At 36.3% G+C, this 19,682-nt stretch overlaps 1 protein-coding gene across 1 annotated transcript in view; it reads left to right on the forward strand.

Moving 5' to 3' along the window:
- Positions 1 to 19,682, forward strand: part of Atg9 (autophagy-related protein 9) — a 335,809-nt gene that overhangs the window by 79,901 nt on the left and 236,226 nt on the right. Inside the window, exon 7 of the mRNA XM_090394931.1 lies at positions 9,525 to 9,627. Coding sequence (XP_090251057.1) covers positions 9,525 to 9,627 — 103 coding nt within the window. The remainder of the gene's footprint in view (positions 1 to 9,524; positions 9,628 to 19,682) is intronic.

Genomic DNA, 19,682 nt, shown 5'->3' on the forward strand with positions numbered 1-19,682 from the left:
TGTAACTTACCATACATTGGTGAAACAGGACGGACAATCCCTATACGCAAAAAAGAACACATTAGACACATTAAATATAACCATTATGGTGAAGCAGGCCTCTCAGACCACGCACTCAACACCTTACACCAAATCAACTGGAAAAGCACCTGCTCCTTACACCGTACAAAAACATGGTACGAAAGAAAATTTAAAGAATCCTGCGAAATCCTGATAAACCACCCAAACATCAACAACAAAGATGGTATGAAAATTCCAAGGATCTGGATGGCACACATTCAGCCAACCTAATTTAAAAGATTCAACACAAGTCAGGACTCTAGCCAATCTGCTATTATTAGAAACCATTCCACTCCAACTGGCTGGAATGATGTTAATATAATGTTAATATATGTATATAGTAGACAACACAAATAATAGGACTTTAGCGCTGATGTATAATTTTTTTTTTTTTTTTTTTTTTCCACCAGAGGTCAGGCCAACAATTGTGGTAGCGGTTAGTCAGTGTCTTTAACGAACCAGTATGATTGTGGTATAGCTTGTTTCCTGTGTATATTTGTACGCTCCAGAAGATGACCTTAACATAAAGGTCGAAACGTCGAATTGTAAAATTTTAGTAATAGTAAACTAAAGTTTTTATTCAAACACGGTAGTTGTCTCCATAATTTCCAAAAATGCATAAATTATCCTAGAGTTTGCGGGAAGCATGATTCCAAAGACCTTGCTTCACTGGTCTTGGCTCAACCCAGAGACAATTCCTTCGTGTTTGGAGATACCATGTGACTTCCTGAATGAGACTTGACATGTGATACATAGGTACAATAAGAAATTATAGAGAAAGGGACACAACATGGGCTCCATGTATGGGGAAAATGGTTCCTGTGAAGACATTTTGCAAAGAACAAGAAAGTGATCTCTTCCATATATGTTCGCTTCTATGTCCCTTGTGAGCAGTGAAAGAATGGAAGGGGAGCAGATTGTAAGATAGATTGCAAAATATGAGTGGGTAGGCATATGGGAAAAAAGTATTGAATCCAATTACTCAAAAGGAAGAGGTCATTATTGTCAAGGATTTGTTCAATGATGAAACCTCATCTATTTGTGTTGGCACTACCCCACAGAGTATTGTGACCATTAAAGTCATCCATAAGAAGTATGGGTTCAGGCAGTTGCAAGACAAAATTATCAAGATCAATTTCATTTAACAGCACTTAGTGGTAAATAAATTGAACATATTGTAATAAGAAATCCTAAGGATAGGCAAATCACTACTGCTTCCAGAGCAGTATTAAGCTGGATACATGGCGGAAAGGAGTATGACTGCCCACTAGGATAGCTACTCCTCCATGAGCAGGAACACCTCCAGTTTTGTCCTTGTGTACAACTGTGAAATTCTTTAAGACCCTCATTGGTCTTAAGTATGTTTCTTGTAGACAGAAACAGAAAGGTTTGTGTTTCTGCAACAAAATCTTGATATCATTGATATTCTGGTGAAACCGACGACACTTCCATTGTAAAAATTTTCTTATTGTTTTGGCTTTATAGATTTGTCTAGTTTTTGGGGGGTTGAGGGATTACCATTATCAGGTTTATATTTATCATTTATTTTTGGGAAGTATGGATGGCCAGTGTTCATCTCTTCTTCTGGTAAAATAATACATCTGACGTGTGAGGATCAGTTGGCAAGTTTAATTTACTTTCAGGGAAAATTTTTAATTTACCCAAAGAAAAAATGGATACTGAAGTATCCATTTTTTCTTTGGGGGTGTCTGGTGGTTTATCTTTAAGTGATATCTGTGCCATAAGTTTCCATGACAAGTGGGTTCTCATCGAATGGGACCCATTCAATGAGAACCCACTTGATGCCCTTAACAGAGAATACATTTAATGCTCTTAACAGAGAAGCACTTGCAGATATAAAGTTCAAGTATGGTGAAATTATCAGATGGTGGAATAGACGTGTTTGAGATGCTGTTGACATATTTTAGCTGCTACCTTCTCGGCATAAGAGGATCTCAAAACAGGTGTAGCAGTGGATACCATTAAACCTTTTTCCTTCACTCTCAGTTTATGTCATTCAATTCTTTTAAAAAATATGTTTAACAACCGAGTAAATCAACTTCAGTGCATATATATATATATATATATATTAATGTTCATTATTTACTCTGTAGAACTGTATATAAAAAAGGAAATTAAATGACTCTATACCGAGAATGACAAGTTTAATGTTAAGATACAACTAGTTTCGTTGAATACATCAACTTCTTCAGGTATCACTGGCAAAGAATTAAATAAAAAATAACAGAGACATGATAAAATACATTAACAGATCCAGAAATAAAACACACAAGTACATTTAAAAGAGAGGAATGCGTGCTTGAGTTCCAACTGACGTTGACTACGTGCGAGAGCTGGCATGAGTGCGCCAATATTGGATAGTGGCCACATGTGCATCAGAGATATTATAGCTAAGGCTATTGTTAATATGAGATGAATCAAGCGATATTTCTCTAGATTCAGTTATTTTTCTTTCAAGTTCATCATAGCACACATGGATATTAGAAGTTAGTGGCCAGTCTATGAGGTGTTGGTGGCCCTCTTCCGAGTTGATAGAGAAGAGAACGTGGGAAGAGAGATCGCTGGCTCTGGTTCTGTTGTAGGAAATGTCTCTTTTGTGTTCTTCCATGCGTAAAAGGATGGATTTAGCTGTCTGGCCATAGTATGGTCTGCCACAATCACACAGAATCTTGTAGACTCCTGGATACTGAGTAGGGAGATGTTTCATTTTAGGTCTACTAAATGTGGAACGAAGTTTAGAAAATGTAGTGAAGCAAGTTCTAATGTTCAATTTCTGGAGCATTTTAGCAAGTTTTGGGGAGAGAGAGCTGATGTATTGTAACGAAATAAAAGCTCTTGGTGGAGAAGAATCTTCAGCAGCAGTTGAGTGGTGGACAGAGAGAAATTTATTAATCTTCTTAAGAGAGAATCCATTGTTAACAAAAGACCTTTTGAGAAAATTCAGTTCGTAATCAATTTCTGTTTCATCTGTAAGTAACGATCTGGCTCGATGTGCCGGGGTTGAAATGATACCAAACTTTTGTAGAGGGTAGTGATGGGAAGAAGAATGAAGGTATCTGTCTGTGTGAGTGGGTTTCCTAAAAATGGAGATTTTGATATTTTCAGTGCATCTCGTAAGTTTTAAGTCCAGATAGGGGAGACAGTCGTTGGATTCAAGTTCACAGGTGAAATTGATTTTCTGATGAAAATTGTTGAGGTTGTCTAGAAAAAGGTTGAGGTTGTCGACGCCATGTTCCCAGATGAGGAATACATCGTTAATAGCTTTAATAGAATTAATAGCTTTTTCTTCAAACTCCTGAAGAAATATATCAGCAAGAATCGGAGAGAGTGGACTGCCTATAGCTAAACCTGAGTTTTGTTTATAAATTTTGTTATCATATTTGAAGTATCCTGAGTTCACACAGTGAGAGAGTAAGGAGAAAAATTTTTTGGATAGTTTCATCTGGAGAAGGTTAAGAACTTCTTGAGTAGGTATTCGTAAAGAGGGAAACAATATCGAAACTTGCCATTAAATCTAATGTTTGATGTCTTTTATTTTAGAGACAAAATCAGCTGAGTTTTTTATATGAGAAAAGGAAGTACCACAAAGGTTTTTTAAAAAGGAGGCGAGGTATTTTGAAAGGTTGTAAGTAGGGGAGTTTATGCCTTCGATGATTGGTCGTAGTGGAGAGTTTAATTTATGGATCTTAGGGAGTCCATATAACCTAGGGATTAGAGGACGAATCGACCTAAGGGAAAGACAGATGTTTCTTGGTAACTCTGAGGTGGTTTTCAGTAAATTGTTGGTTCTATTATGTAGTTCTTTTGTAGGATCACTATTTAGTTCGGAGTAAGTGTCAGTGTTAAGTAGTTCCAAAATTTTGTTACGATAATCCGATCTATTTAAGATGATAGTAGCATTCCCTTTGTCTGCAGGGAGAACAATGATGTCATTATTGTATCTCAAATTTTTGATAGCCGATCTCTCAGAATGAGAAATGTTGTCAGAAGGTGGTCTTGCATGATTTATGGTGAAAATAGCTTCCATACGAAGAAGGTTTGCCTCGTGTATAGGTAATGAGGATGCTGCTTTTTCTATCTTAGTTAAGAATAGTTCTTTAGGTATTGAAGTAGGGGCGATAACAAAATTGAGACCTTTAGCAAGTACACTTTCTTCTGCCGTAGAGAGAGTGGATGGGAAGAATTATTTATAACAACTTTTTTTATGAATGCAGAATTGAGATTGGAAGTGCGACGATCTTGCATACATTTTAGAGAATTAAATTTTCTGATTAGATTAATTTTATTAGTGTTCTGGACTTTAGAAGCTCATAGAGTGCTAATATCTTTTAAATTGTTCCAAGAGAAGTAGATAAACGGCCTTCAAGAGCGGTCTTCCTAGCAAAATAAGCTGCCAGACTCCGTTTGGTATCAAAAATCTGTTCGGACAAGAGTTCCAATTTAGCTTTGTGGAAAATTCTTTGAGCTCTAGTTGTTGTAATGGACTCTTTAAAATTAAGAATAGCCAGACAGCTAAATTCATCCTTTTACGCATGGAAGAACACAAAAGAGACATTTCCTACAACAGAACCAGAGCCAGCGATCTCTCTTGCCACATTCTCTTCTCTATCAACTTGGAAGAGGGCCGTCAACACCTTATAGACTGGCCACTAACTTCTAATATCCATGTGTGCTATGATGAACTTGAAAGAAAAATAATTGAATCTAGAAAAATATCGCTTGATTCATCTCATATTAACAATAGCCTTAGCTATAATATCTCTGATGCACACGTTACCACTACCAATACTGGCGCACTCACGCCAGCTCTCGCACGTAGTCAACGTCAGTTGGAACTCAAGCAAGCATTCCTCTCTTTTAAATGTAAATGTACTTGTGTGTTTTATTTCTAGATCTGTTAATGTATTTTATCATGTCTCTGTTATTTTTTATTTAATTCTTTGCCAGTGATACCTGAAGAAGTTGATGTATTCAACGAAACTAGTTGTATCTTAATATTAAACTTGTCATTTTCGGTATAGAGGCATTTAATTTCCTTTTATATATATATATATATATATATATATATATATATTGTATACTGTTATTATTATTATTATTATTATTATTACATCACACCTCCAGGGAGTCCAAAGACTCATCGAGGGATGGCATCTACTCTACAACTCTTCGTCTCACTACTCCACCAACTTTCATCAACTAACACCAACGCCATCTACCACCGACTACCACCACTAGTACTTTCACAAACATCCATGCCCATGGCGGGATTCGCAGTCTTTTGGCTGGAGAGTGGATACGCTAACCACTCGGCCAACCAGGCCGGCATTAAAGTACATTATGTACATTAAAATTTAATAACACTTAACATGTGTTCTACTGAGAGAGTTTTTTAAGAATCTGATATATATCATATCCATACCTTGTGTGTAATGTATGTCTACATTCAGATAACTCTTTTCTAGGTGTAATGATTAAAGATTTTTATTTTGTTAAATTTTATTTGAGCGACTGTTTTTTGTAATGTGAATCTTGCCCAAAACTGAAGATAAAGATATTCTAGATGTCTTAGTGATTACCACAGCAAGGTGGTAGAAAACACTCAACAGGAATGTGGTCAGGAATACATATCCATACTTGAAGTAGAAAAAGCCAACAAAACCTGAAATGTGGAAAGACAGCTGGAGTAGATGATATTCGACCAGCAATGCTCATTATTACATTGGCTGTACTACATAATTCAGAAGGCTTGGTCAGAGGAATGAATTCCAGATGATTGAAGGAGAGCTCTTATAGTACCACTTATAAAAAGGGAAATAAAACTGAATACGAGAATTGTAGAGGTATTTCTCTATTGGATGTTCTGATAAGATTTATGCAGAACTCAGGCTAAACATGTTCATCAGGATCAGATTTTCAAATTTAAGACAAATAGTTTAAAAATTTTGGGAATATGACAAGGATGTGTATTTAAGTTTCATAGAACTGGAAAAGGTATATGACAAGGTGCCAAGAGAAAAGCTGTTCAAAACTCTGCAGTTGTATGGTGTAAATGGGACATTATATTGGGCAGTATAAAGTTTATATTTGAATTGTAAGTTGGCAGCTAGAATTGAAGGCAGTACAGGAAGATGTTAAATCATGCGAAGGATCAGAGGCAAATTATCTCCACTATTATTAACATATTCACTTTTGATATCAGGTTTAATACCACTTTCCTTCATAATGAACCATATAAATGATGAATCCCACAGACATGCTAGTCAGGTCTGCAGAGATTCCCTGACTAAATTGAATAACTGTTGTAATAAATTTGATTTGAAAAACACACTAAAAAGACATTGACAATGAAAATAGACAGCAGCATTGGAAACATCAACTGTATCCTGAATGGAGAACTTATAGAACAAGTAAAACATTTAGATGTTGAAGCTTGTCTTTGGCGAAGCAAGAAAGGTGGAAATTTTTCTGATGGGATGAAAGGCAACAAAAATATTCAATGGTTTTAAAACCTATAGGACAACTAAAACATTTTCTGATGGGGGAAAAGGCAACAAAAATATTCAGTGGTCTCTGATGAAAACCAACCAGTTTGAAGCAGCTGTCACCCAGTGAAACCTTATCAAAATGGACCAATAGGAGGTGAATATATGGACACTGGCATAGCAGGCATGTCTCCTATAAGGTCCAGCTGGGGCAACTCGTAAACACTGGCGAGTGTATTCCCATAAGCTCTCTGGTCCAATTTCATACGTATTCTGTATTTGGCTTTGAAATAATGCTGGATTTAATATCCACTTGATTTTTATAATATTCAGTGGTTTTAAAAACCATAGAACAAGTAAAACATTTTGAGGTGAAGCTCTCTTGTCCTCAGGAGAAGCAAGAAAGGTGTAGATTTTTCAGATATTGTTCAACTATTTGATTTTGTAATACATTTTAGTTATTTCACCTTTAAAAATAAATTATATCAACAGATCGAAGGAACAGCCATGGACAATCCTATTTTTCTTATCTGTCTATCGCCAATGTCTTCATGGAACACCTTGAGCAACTTATTTTTGCTATCATTTCACCTAGACCTACTTACAGGTTCAGATATGTGGATGATATTTTTGCAATTTTAAATGGCTCTTCCTCTGAGTTACAGCAGTTTTTTTCTGAATTAAGTGTGCTTCATCCCATGTCCAGTCCACCTTAGAATAAGAAGTAAATAAGCAATAAGCCTTTTAAGATCTTTTAATATTTGCATCATTCAGATGTTAGCCTACATTTTTCAGTTTTTTAGAACAACACTTATACAGGGCTGTTATATCCTGAATCTCATCACCATCCTAGTCAAAAGGCTGGAACTATTAAAACATTAGTACATCTTGCTCATTTTTTATGTTCTTCAGATGAACTGTTACAGAAAAAATTACATATTAATTCCAATTCCATCTTTTTATCTAGTGATTTTAAAGTTTCTTTCATCAAAAGAGGTTTTAACAGTTTTGTATCTCTATCTCTTCAAATACTGAAGAAATAACTTGCATTCCTATCCCTTGTGTGCAAGGCATTAGTGAATGCATAGCAAAAGTTTTAAAACCACTGAATATTTTTTTTGCCTTTCACCCAATCAGAAATATCTCTACCTTTCTTGCTTCTCCTAAGGACAAACTTCCACCTCTCAGTTATTGAGGCATCTACCAGATTCCTTGCTCTTGTGGGTTATCTTATTTGGACAAACAGAAAGATCTGCTTTTATTTATTCCCCTAGAAGAACACAAGTCTTACATTAAATACCATGAGCCTGAACAGTCTGGACTTACTGAGCATGCTATCAACACTAAACATAGTGTTGATAGCATGCTCAGTAAGTTTTCATTCATAGAGTTCATTGGAACAAAACATGAGTTCTACATATGAGTAATTTTCTCATAGAACAGTTTTATACAGAAACATGTGAAACTTTACTTCACTGTCTAACTTAAAATCTGATGGTCTACATTTATCCCTTTTGTCAGAGATAGTACTTTTTAAATCAGCTAATCTTTCCTAACTTGATAGGCTATATATATATAATATATATATATATATATATTTTTTTTTAAAAATAAGTTAGAACATTACTCACCTTTTATAGTTATCTTACATTATCTACTTAGGTGTGCTTTTTAGAATTGTCTGTTATTGTTTAATTGCCATTCTGTGATCTTGTACTGATGATGCCTATGATACTTAGGTGAAAATTTTATGCTAATAAAGTTATTTTACATGTTTTCCTCTGGTGTTATAATTCTTTTCAATATGCCAACTCATGGTATTTCATTATTGAAACAAGTAAAACATTTCAGCTATTTAGTTGCAGGTTTTATCAAAGATGGCAAATTAAATATGGAAATAGACAACAGAATTAGCAAAGCTGGGTATGACAGGAAGTCAGCTGAATAAATTTATATGCAATAAGAGAGAAATTAGTCAAAACACATAAACTATCTGTGTGTAAGACAGTGTTCAAACCAAATGTAATGTATGGATCTAAGAGCTGGGTTAGAAATTAAACTCTTGGTCAAAGACTGGAGACTAGAGAGTTCTGAGATATAAGATATGAAAGATTAGGGGAGTGAACAGATGGCATCGGTTGTAGTATCATATTAAAAAGAAGGATATCAGGAAAGAACTTGGCATTGTTCAAGCAACTTAAATATAATGGGAGATGAAAGGTTACCCAAACAAGTATTTTATTTGCCAGATTGGCCAGGGAAAAAACCATTGGTCTAGGTAGATTGGTACTGTGAGATGTGCCCTAAAAGACAGAAATATAAGATTTGATGAAATTGGAGTCCTGACAGATAACATATTAATTTGTACAAGAATTGTTGATAGGAACTTAATAATTATCTATGTTGCACTAACATAATATCCTGCACCCCCCCCCCCCCCCCCCATGGAGAGGCAGAGTGTGCAGGATATTGGTACATATCAGGAAATGGTAATGACGATTGATCTCACCCATAACAGGTTATAAATTGTGTACTTCATAGTTGGTATACAGTTTACATATTTAGTGCACCCACAGTACTATTTATACAGTTTACTTATTGTATATTTAGTACTGTGGGTGGGCTATGGGTTTGCTAATCCATAAGCTCTATTCTTCAGACTGAACATGGAACCCTTTCAAACCACCTCAGACCACCAATAAACAGAGCGGTAGCGTCACACTGGGTGACAAAAATTCTCTGCCACCTAAAGACTTTTAACAAACGTTCACACCATAGGATTCAGATTCCCATATCCTGTTTATTGGATATGGTTGGTCATGAATGGTATAATAAAATCAAAATGTTTTTGATATGATCAAATTTGCTTTTATGATTAACAAGGTCTCATGAGAAAACAAAAATAATAACTAAATCATGCATATTTGTATGCATTTTTTTTTTTTCAACATTTTGTAGGAGGAACTAGATAACATGACTTGGCATGAAGTCCAAAGAAGACTTTTGGAAGTGCAACGAGAGCAGCAGATGTGTATACATAAAACTGAATTGTCAGAGATTGGTATGTTTGTTTTTATTTATTTATTTATTTTTGTTTTGAGAGCTACACCAAAAGCATCTCATCAAATGGACTATTTTTTTGGTATTTGTGAAATGATTTCAGTTGTGTGTACCTTTTTATTTTCTTTAATGAGTTGATATCTTATTCAGACTTGTTATGGATGCAAGCATCTGCCTCACGTTGATGTGATGTATTATTTGTGCTATGTTTATTAACAGTGTTTAAGGAGAAAAAAGAATATCCATGATATAACTAATAAACATGGATATTCTTTTCTTCTCCCTTTCCATGTTCAAAAAAACAAAGTTCTAATTTTTAAAATTAGTTTTTATGATTAACAAGGTCATAAGCTTATATGAAAATTGCTCTTATTGTTTATGCTACATTACATTTACAAACTTTTTTCCTCTTTTCTAATTTTCAAGAAGAACAAAAAAAATTCTCTTATTAATAGGTTGCATAGAACTTCTAAGTCATAGTTTATTATATCATATTATACAAGAATGTTAATAAAAATAGAACAAAGGTTCTACATGGCAAGAGCATTTTCATAGAGCAATAAATTAATAGCAGTAATAGTGGTAGTAGTAACAGCAGTTACATTCTGTAAAATATTCGTCCTGTTCTCTGGTCTACAAATGCTTCTTTTTCATTTTAGTGTTGCCACTGTTTTAACTCTAAAATTGCACAAATTATTTTTTTTGACAATTATTCTGTATATCTGTTCTTGTTTATGAGGTTAAGAAGTGCAAGACAAATACGTAGGTATCAGCTATATGAGAAATCACACTTAATTATTATTTTACTTTAACTAATATTTTTTTGATGAGTTATAAAACAAAATTATACAGTCATCCCTCGACTTAAGTCCGTTCAAGTTAAATCCTCTCGAAGATATGTCTGTGATCCCATAAGGGAGTAAATAACATTTTCGGCTCTACTTTCAAACAAGATGCAAGCGAGCGTAAGGTAAAGCATGCTCAGTGGCAACAGCGCTTTCAGCGGCAATCTCTCTTGCCGGTTGGCACGTGTCTTCAACAGTTCCTCTGTTGATTTTTGCATTTGAGAAATGGGTTATTTGTATATTTATCGTTAAATATTTCACGATGTTTTATGCAACATGGCCCACACACACACACACAATCAAAAAACCCAGTGAAGAATCACAGAAAAAGAGGCTAGCAATTGATCTTGAAACAAAGTTGCAAGTTATAAAGCAGCATGAAGCTGGTAAGCCCGTCAATGTGATCGCATATGACTTCAGATGATCTCATTCTACAGTGACGACCATTTTGAAAAATAAGGATAAAATTGTAGAGGCTGTGAAAGGATCTGTTACTATTAAATCGACGATAGTGACAAAGCAACGACAATGTTCTGTCAGTGATATGGAAAAGCTACTTGCATCATGGATAGAGGACCTGAACCAAAAACATATACCCCTTATAACTGTGACCATAACCACTAAGGCACTAAGTCTCTTTAACATGTTGAAGGAGAAAGCAGAACCCGATTATGACTACGAATTCAATGCTTCTTCCAGTTGGTTCATGAGATTCAAGCAGCGTTTTGTGCTATATAATGTGAAAATGTATGGGAATCTGCAAGTGCTGAGAAGGCTACCAAGGAGTTTGTGGAAAAATTGAATAAAATTATTATGGAGGAAAATTATTTGCCACGGCAAATATTTAATATGGATGAGACATCCTTGTTTTTGAAAAAAATGCCCAATTGGACATTCATCCACAAAAAGCTAAAATCTATACCTAGTTTCAAAGTTCTTAATGCCCTTATTACGATTCTGTTACAGGTAATGTGGCTGGATATAAACTGAAACCTCATGTTGGAGACTTAATGGATTTTTTATAACACTCAAAAAGAATTAAAATAGAATTTAATTCCTATATTTCGTCCTAGTCACTAGGACTTCTACGGGGATTACAAAAACAATTAATGTAACATGCACACACAATTCTTACAATACTAAGCCCAACCACGTGGGTGACACTAAAGTCCTATCTAGGTGGAGCGCCCTCTAAGGGCGGTAGTAGGTGGCCTGGAATGTAAGGTGGGACCTCTGATGATGAGTGTTTCCCAAATCTTCGGAAGCTTAATGCAACCGTATTTATTAAGATTTGGTTGGTTTCTGAGAGCTGCTGCTGCTTCTAAGAAAAGTCTCTCTTTCTTGAATTTGCTGTGGTGGAGCATGGTGGTTTTCTTCCATGATACTCTGTGGGTGGTGTCCAAAACATGGTCAGCCAAGCCTGAATGGCCATAGTTGTGTTTACAGATGTAAGACTTGTGTTCCTCCAGGCAGATGGATGCTGATCTGCCTGTCTGTCCAAAGTATGCCAGCTTACAGGAACAGGGCACTTTGTAAACTCCAGGCAGTGAGAGAGGAGGGAGCTGATCTTTCATAGAACGGATAAGGGTAGCAAGTTTGCGGTAGGGCTTATATGCTGTGTGTAGGTTGTACTTTTAGTATCCTGGCTATTTTTCCGATGTGCCACGTATGTAGGGTATGGTGATGGCATTTTAAAATCTTGTTGACGAGAAGGACAGGGAATGGGGGGAGGAACTGATTATTTTTTTGATACTGTGTTTGCTGTAGCCATTGGAGAGGAAAGTGTTGTGTATGTGGTTAAGCTCAGTAGTAAGGGCAGTTTCACTGGAACAAAGATTGTGGGCTCTCTTGGTAAGAGTTTTGATGATGCCATACTTGTGAGGGGTGGTGGTGGGAGAGTTTGTGAATGTATCTGCCTGTGCGTGTGAGTTTTCTGTATACAGTGAAGGCAAGTGTATCATTAGGCAGGCGTGTGACTAAGGTGTCTAGGAAGGGTAAACAATTGTTCTTTTCTTTTTCCACAGTAAACTGGATTCTTGGATGTAGGCTATTGATATGACTGAGGAAGGAGTCTAACGTGTCTGGGCCATGAGGCCAAATAGAGAACACATCATCTACATATCTTGGCCAGATAGAAGGTTTGAGTGGGGCTGAGTCTATGGCTCGTTTTTCGAAATCTTCTATATAGAAATTGGCAAGGGGGGGGGGGTTGAGAGGGGAGGAACCCATGGCGGTTCCCTCTATCTGCTTGTAGATTTTGTACTTCCAAGAGAAAAAGGGAAATGGGTTTACAGTGATACTGCTGGACCTGGCAAAGGCGTTTGACAGGATACCACATGGAATTCTAATCCGTAAACTACAACATATGGGAATGGATATAGGGTTGGTGAGATGGATAGCTGGGTGGTTGATGGAGAGATATCAAAGAGTAGTTTATTCAGGAGTAGAGTCCAAAAAACGGCCTGTGACTAGTGGTGTGCCACAGGGTTCTGTTCTTGGACCACTGCTGTTTAATCTGTTCATTAACGATATAGGGAAGGGTCTAAGTGGGACAGTTCATTTGTTCGCTGATGATGCAAAGTTGGGTAGGGCGATAGTGAATGCAGAAGATGTCATAGTCTTGCAAGATGACTTAGATAGATTGGAGTTCTGGACTAAGGAGAATGGATGTCAATTTAATGTGACAAAATGTAAGGTTATGCATTTCGGAGTGAAAAGATTAGCAGCAGTATACCACATTGGTGGAACTGTACTCCAAGAGATTGATGAGGCCAGAGACTTGGGAGTGTTGGTGGATAGGGAGATGAAATTTAGGGGGCACATTGCGAAAGTAGCTAAATCAGCTCATCAACTCACTTGGTTGTTGAAAAATACCTTGACGAGCAGAGAAAAACAAGTTATTGTACCTCTGTACTGAGCCCTGATAAGACCTCATCTCGACTACTGTGCCCAGATTTGGTCACCTCGGTTCCTTCTTGATGGGGAGGAGGTTGAGAGGATCCAGAGGCGAGTGACTAAGATGATAGCAGGTCTATGGAATGAACCATATGAGAACAGGTTGAAGATTTGTGGGTTGCAGAAACTAGTTGATAGGCGGAAAAGGGGAGATATGATTGAGACATTCAAATTGCTAAAAGGATTCTATAGGATTAATTCAGATGATATTTTTGAGATCAAGACTGGTGGTGGGAGAACTAGGGGACACCCATGGAAGCTGGGCAAGAGCGTGGTTAGCAGGGGTGTTAGAGCCTGGTTCTTTACTTTTAGAGTGGTAAATGAGTGGAATAAGCTGCCAGAGTCTGTTGTGGGTGCTAAGACAGTGAGCGAGTTCAAGGCAAGGTATGATAGATACTGTGAGAATGTTGAACAGCTGTGTGAACATGATGTTTAGGGCCTCCCTCGATGAGTCTAAGGACTCCTGGAGTAGCCCGTGGTAATAATAATAATAATAATACCCAGAGTTAATGGCAAAGGAAAAGAGATCTAAGATGTCAGAGGGAAAAACATTTTCTAAGAGAGATAAGGTGTCAGTTAAGGGAATATTGGTAAACAAAGAGGAGATATCAAAGCTTACCAATATGTCTGCATTATTCAAGTTTAAATTTTCTGTGAGGGCTTTAAAGTGGGTCGAGTTTTTTATATAGGAAATGGACCTTCCGGTGAGGGGGGGGGTCAGAGAGTTGGCCAGCTGTTTAGACAGTCTGTAGCAAGGTGCATTGGTGGCATCTACTATAGGCCTGAGTGGGGAATTGGGTTTGTGGATTTTTGGTAAACCGTATATTCGGGGAGGACGGGAGCGGAAAGGTTTAAGTTTTTTCGTGACGTCAGGGGGCCCGGAGGTTACTTTTTTAAGTAAGATTTTTAATTTTTTAACTTGTGTTTTTGTGGGGTCGTGTTCTAGCGGGATGTAGGTAGCACGATCGCGGAGGATAATGTTCATTTTACGATTGTATTCGCTGGTATTAAGAACGACTGTGGCAATCTTACATCTGTAAACACAACTATATTCAGGCTTGGCTGACCATGTTTTGGACACCACCCACAGAGTGTCATGGAAGAAAACCACCATGCTCCACCACAGCAAATTCAAGAAAGAGAGACTTTTCTTAGAAGCAGCAGCAGCTCTCAGAAACCAACCAAATCTTAATAAATACGGTTGCATTAAGCTTCCGAAGATTTGGGAAACACTCATCACCAGAGGTCCCACCTTACATTCCAGGCCACCTACTACCGCCCTTAGAGGGCGCTCCACCTAGATAGGACTTTAGTGTCACCCACGTGGTTGGCTTAGTATTGTAAGAATTGCGTGTGCATGTTACATTAATTGTTTTTGTAATCCCCGTAGATGTCCTAGTGACTAGGATGAAATATAGGAAGTATTAAATTCTATTTTAATTCTTTTTGAGTGTTGTAAAAAATCTATTAAGCCTCCAACATGATGTCCTCACAGCACTTAAGCCTCTACACACAAATAAACTGAAACCATTTGTGATATGGCACAGTGAGAATCCACGAATCTTCAAAAACATTAGGAAGCATGGTCCCAGTTCATTATTGGAGCAATAAGAAGTTGTGGATGGCTCAAAAATTGATTAAGAATGCCTTAATCAACTGTTATGCGAGTGAAATAAAAAGCTATTGTGTGAAAGAAAATGTAGAATTTAAAATTTTATTAATTCTAGGTAATGCTCCAATGTTCTTTGCAGTTCTTGGCTGAAGACATGGACCCCAATGTTGAACACTACTTAAAAAACGAAAGTACATGATGCGTTTGCTTGCTGTGAAAAAATTTGTGATGAAAAGAAGAAGAGGAATAAGCAAAGCACATTGGACATTTTCATCAAAAAAAAAAAACAAAGGTTACACCAGAAGAGCCACAGCCTGATTATTCACACAGGGAAGGTAGAAGATGTGATTGTGGAGGAAGATTTGGGTGATTATTCTCCTGTTTTATAGTGGCAGCAACACACAATACAGTTTTATAATAAGGTTTTAAAATGAAAATGACGGTATACTTATTACGGTTAAGTCCCTAACCCCTATAACTCTGTTGATTTAATGTATTGACTTATGTCCTGCCGGATGTAACAGAACCCAGACGTAAGTCGAGGGATGATATATTTATAATCACTTAAAAAAAAAAACTCTAAAAATTGTTTTATATCTTCCAAAAAATTCTTCCCATGCGCACACACACTAGGAGCCTAAATAACTGGAAAGTTTTTTTTTTTTTTTCCTCCCCTTCAAAATTAGACATTCTTAAATAACCACTAAAAGTGCTTCATGCTTCTTTCTACAATTCAGATTTCCAATGAATTTTTCGTTCACTCTTTGTGGTAAACCATTAGTGGTTTTTAACAACTCAGCTACCTAGGCAGGCCCGGGTTATTATCATTAACATCGAATTCCTGACATGCATCCTCAGGGAATGTATAGGACATTATGATAGTACTACTTGAAAAAGTTACATAATTACTAACTTTCTATCCAGTATTATTTAAGTTGTTTTTCAGTAATCTTGGAATATTTTGCCAACTTCCTCTTTGATAGTTGCTTTCTACATCCTTTCTGAGTAACTGAAATTCTCAGACTCTCTGTGATTTTTATTTAGTTACTGTCACATATAACTAAATGATCTTACATTTTGCTCTAATGCCACATGCTGGTTTACTTGCTAGGAATTTTTTGTATGATTTCTTCTTTTTTGAACTTCTTGTGTCCATCATGGAGTTGCTTTTTTCAGTCAATATGCACTTAGTTACATCTACTGATTTTTTTTAAAAATCAAATTTTGCCTCTAGATCCTTCAGATTTTGTGTAAAGTATTTAAACAGTAATAAATTAAAAAAAAAAACATTAAAAATAAATAAAAGAGCATTTCATTTATAATGATTTTTGTGTCAGGTGTGATTAAAGTGGAGAGGTTAGTGAGATCAAATTAGGTTGACAACAGTGGCATGCTCTTTGATGGACAGCATGGATTTACTAAAGGAAAGTCAAGATTTTGTAACCTGCTTACTCCTTACAATAAGGGGGACAAGGTGTATTGGACATGGGAGACAGACACTCATTGGTACACTTAGATTTTGCAAAGGCTTTTGATAGATGGCCACATGATAAGTTAATAGTTAACTAGAATGGATTGGATATTAGATTGGTGGTTGGCTAAATGGTAGTTATCAGCAAGTTGTGTATGGTGGAGCAGTATCCTGGAAGAGGAAAGTCATTAGTGGTGTGCTTCAAGGGTCTTTTAAGGCTACTGCTGTTAATCCTGTATGTTAATGATATTGGAGGAGAATTGAATGGGGATATTCAGTTGTTTGCAGGTGATAATTTAGGAAGAATTATGAGGTGTAGAGCAGATGTTGTGGCTTTACAAGAGGACTTGAATAGACTGAATGATTGGGCATGGAGGTTGAGTTGCCAGTTCATTGTTGCAAAGTATAAGATTAAAAGTTTGAAAGCAAAGATGAGATATAGATTATACATTTGTAGTGATATGTTGGAGGAAATAACAAATCTGGGGATGATGATGGATGGGAATCTAAAATTTAGAGAACACATTGCTAAAATTGTGAGGACAACACAATGAATTCTGTCAATGATAATGATGTGGAAGGCATCAACTTGTAGAAGTAAGGAGTTCCATTGTATGAGGCCTTGATTAGGCCACACATTGACTACTATGTATTGTGTGCACAAATTTGCTCACTTAGTTTTCAAAATGATGAAGAGATATTGGGAGTTGCCCAGATGCAATTGACTAAGATGCTTTCCTGTCTCTAGAACAATGAGCATGAAGAAAGATTGAGAAGATGCAATTATCAGAGTCTATTAGATAGGGGAGGAGGGGTTGGATATGATAGAGATGTATAAGTTGGTAAGGGGGTTCTTATCAGATTAACATTGAAGAGATTTTATTTTATTTTTCGTAGAATGGCAGGCAATGGAGAGAACAAGGTTATCTTGTTCCTGGAAGAGAGTGAGTAAAGAGAATAAGGAGACTGTGAGTAAAGGTATGAGAAACAGGTTTTTTTTTTGCATCGAGAATACTGAATGATTAGGACACATTGCCTGAGAGTGTAGTATCTGCAGAGAATGTATAAGTCACTTCATGATGGACTGTGTATGTGACAAAGGGACCTCCCACAATTCTTTGACTTCATGGAATCTGAAGATAATACTGAAAAAGAATTTATTCTAAATATTCATATAAATTAGCATCATCATCACATCACATTCCTGATAAGCCAGCCCTCATGGTGATGTACAGATCCTGTGATAGTATTACATTAACAATTTGTGTTATTATTAACTTGCCGACAGTTTTCCTCCAGATTAGTCTGTTATTCTGATAAAACTTCAGTATTGTCAGATCTTACATTTTAGTCTTCAAGGGATTTCTAACTGCATCAGGGCACCTGGATGTGGGTCATTTTCTTGCCATCCTAGCACAAAACTCCTGTTTTCCTAACATCTCATCTCCCATTCTGTTTAAGAGAATGGGAGATGAGATGTTAGGAAACACGTTGCCTCAGATTAGCTCTGCTTACACATTCCTGAATGCTAACGCTCTCAGGTATTTTCCTAATAGCTTCACTTTTAATATGATTCTGCATTTCATGACATCTGATAACTTACCTTCTCTTATCTATAAAGCTAATTTAGTGTTTTGACTAATTTTTTATTTCATATAAATTTATTCAGTTAGTTCCCTACCATACCAACTTTATTTATTCCATTGTCTATTGCCATATTTAATTTGCCATCTTCACTGAAAATTTTGCCTAAATAGCTGAAATGTTTAACTTATTCTATAAGTTTCCCATTTAAGTCACAGCTCATGTTTTCAGTATATCTGCTTATTTTTTATTGCATATTTAGGCAAAATTTTCAGTGAAGATGGTGAATTAAATATGGCAATAGACAATGGAATAAGTAAAGTTGGTACGGTAGGGAACTAACTGAATACATTTATATGAAATAAAAAATTAGTCAAAACACCAAATTTATTACAGCAGTTATTCATTTCAGACAAATTATGGAGACTACAACCATGTTAGAAATAATTATTTTAATTTCCTGACGTTTCAATCTTCATGTTAAGGTCATCATCTGGAGTATACATATATATATATATATATATGCCATCCTAGTGATCCTAGATGTGTGTGTGTGCGTGTGTGTGTGTGTATACACACACACACACACACACACACACACACACACACACACACACACACACACACACACACACAGAGAGAGACAAGCTATATTACATTTCACATAGTATGCTAAAGAGACAATGATTCGATCAATGGTTATTTTACTGGCTTGACCTCTAGCGGAAAAAAAAAAAAACTCCAGATGATGACCTTAATATGAAGGTCGAAACATCAGGAAATTAAAATAGTTATTTTTAACACAGTTGTCGTCTCCATAATTTGTCTGAAATGATGTTGATCTCCGTGTAACCCTAAAGGAAAGGACAGCAGTTATTCAATTCAGTTAAGGAATCCTGCAGACTTGTACTGGATTTATTTATGAGTATATCATCATCTGCATAAAGAAAAGAGCAGATATGAGCATCTACAATATTGAATACAACATTGAATATCAAGTTTAGTGCTGCTTTCTTCTTTGACTTGGATTCCGCTTCATCTTCTTGAGTTCCCCAGGATGTTTGGAGAAAAGAATCAGAACTCCATGGCGAACTCAAGAAGTTAAAGAAGCAGTCAAAAAAGAAAAAAAAATCATATTGAAAGTTCCTGGCAGGTAAGTCAACTTGTGTGCTCTGGGAGAATACAGAGAAAAATATAAGAAAGGGAAGCATTGCGTGAAACTAGCCAAATCAAAGTAATGGGATGAGTTTGGTAAGAACTGAAAGTAAATATCAGGAAAGTGGCAAAATATTCTTGAGGCCATTGAAAAGCTTAGAAATGGAGGAAAGAGTAGTGTAAAATTAATTGGATGATAAAGAGTACATGAAAACTGAAGATAAAAATATTCTAGATGTCTGGAGTAATTACTTTGAAAGATTGCTAAATGAAACATTGACAGCACAGTCATAGAAAACATGCAAGAGGAATGCATTCAGGAGAGTGCATATCAATATTTGATGCAGAATAAACCATCAAAAACCTCAAATTAAAAGAGGCAGCTGAAGCAGATATTTGACCAGAAATGCTCAAATGAGGTATAAAAGTTTTAC

Source organism: Typopeltis vanoorti, chromosome 6, assembly GCF_054136105.1.
Source record: "Typopeltis vanoorti isolate ZY-2024b chromosome 6, IOZ_Tvanoo_1.0, whole genome shotgun sequence".
NCBI lineage: Eukaryota > Metazoa > Arthropoda > Arachnida > Uropygi > Thelyphonidae > Typopeltis > Typopeltis vanoorti.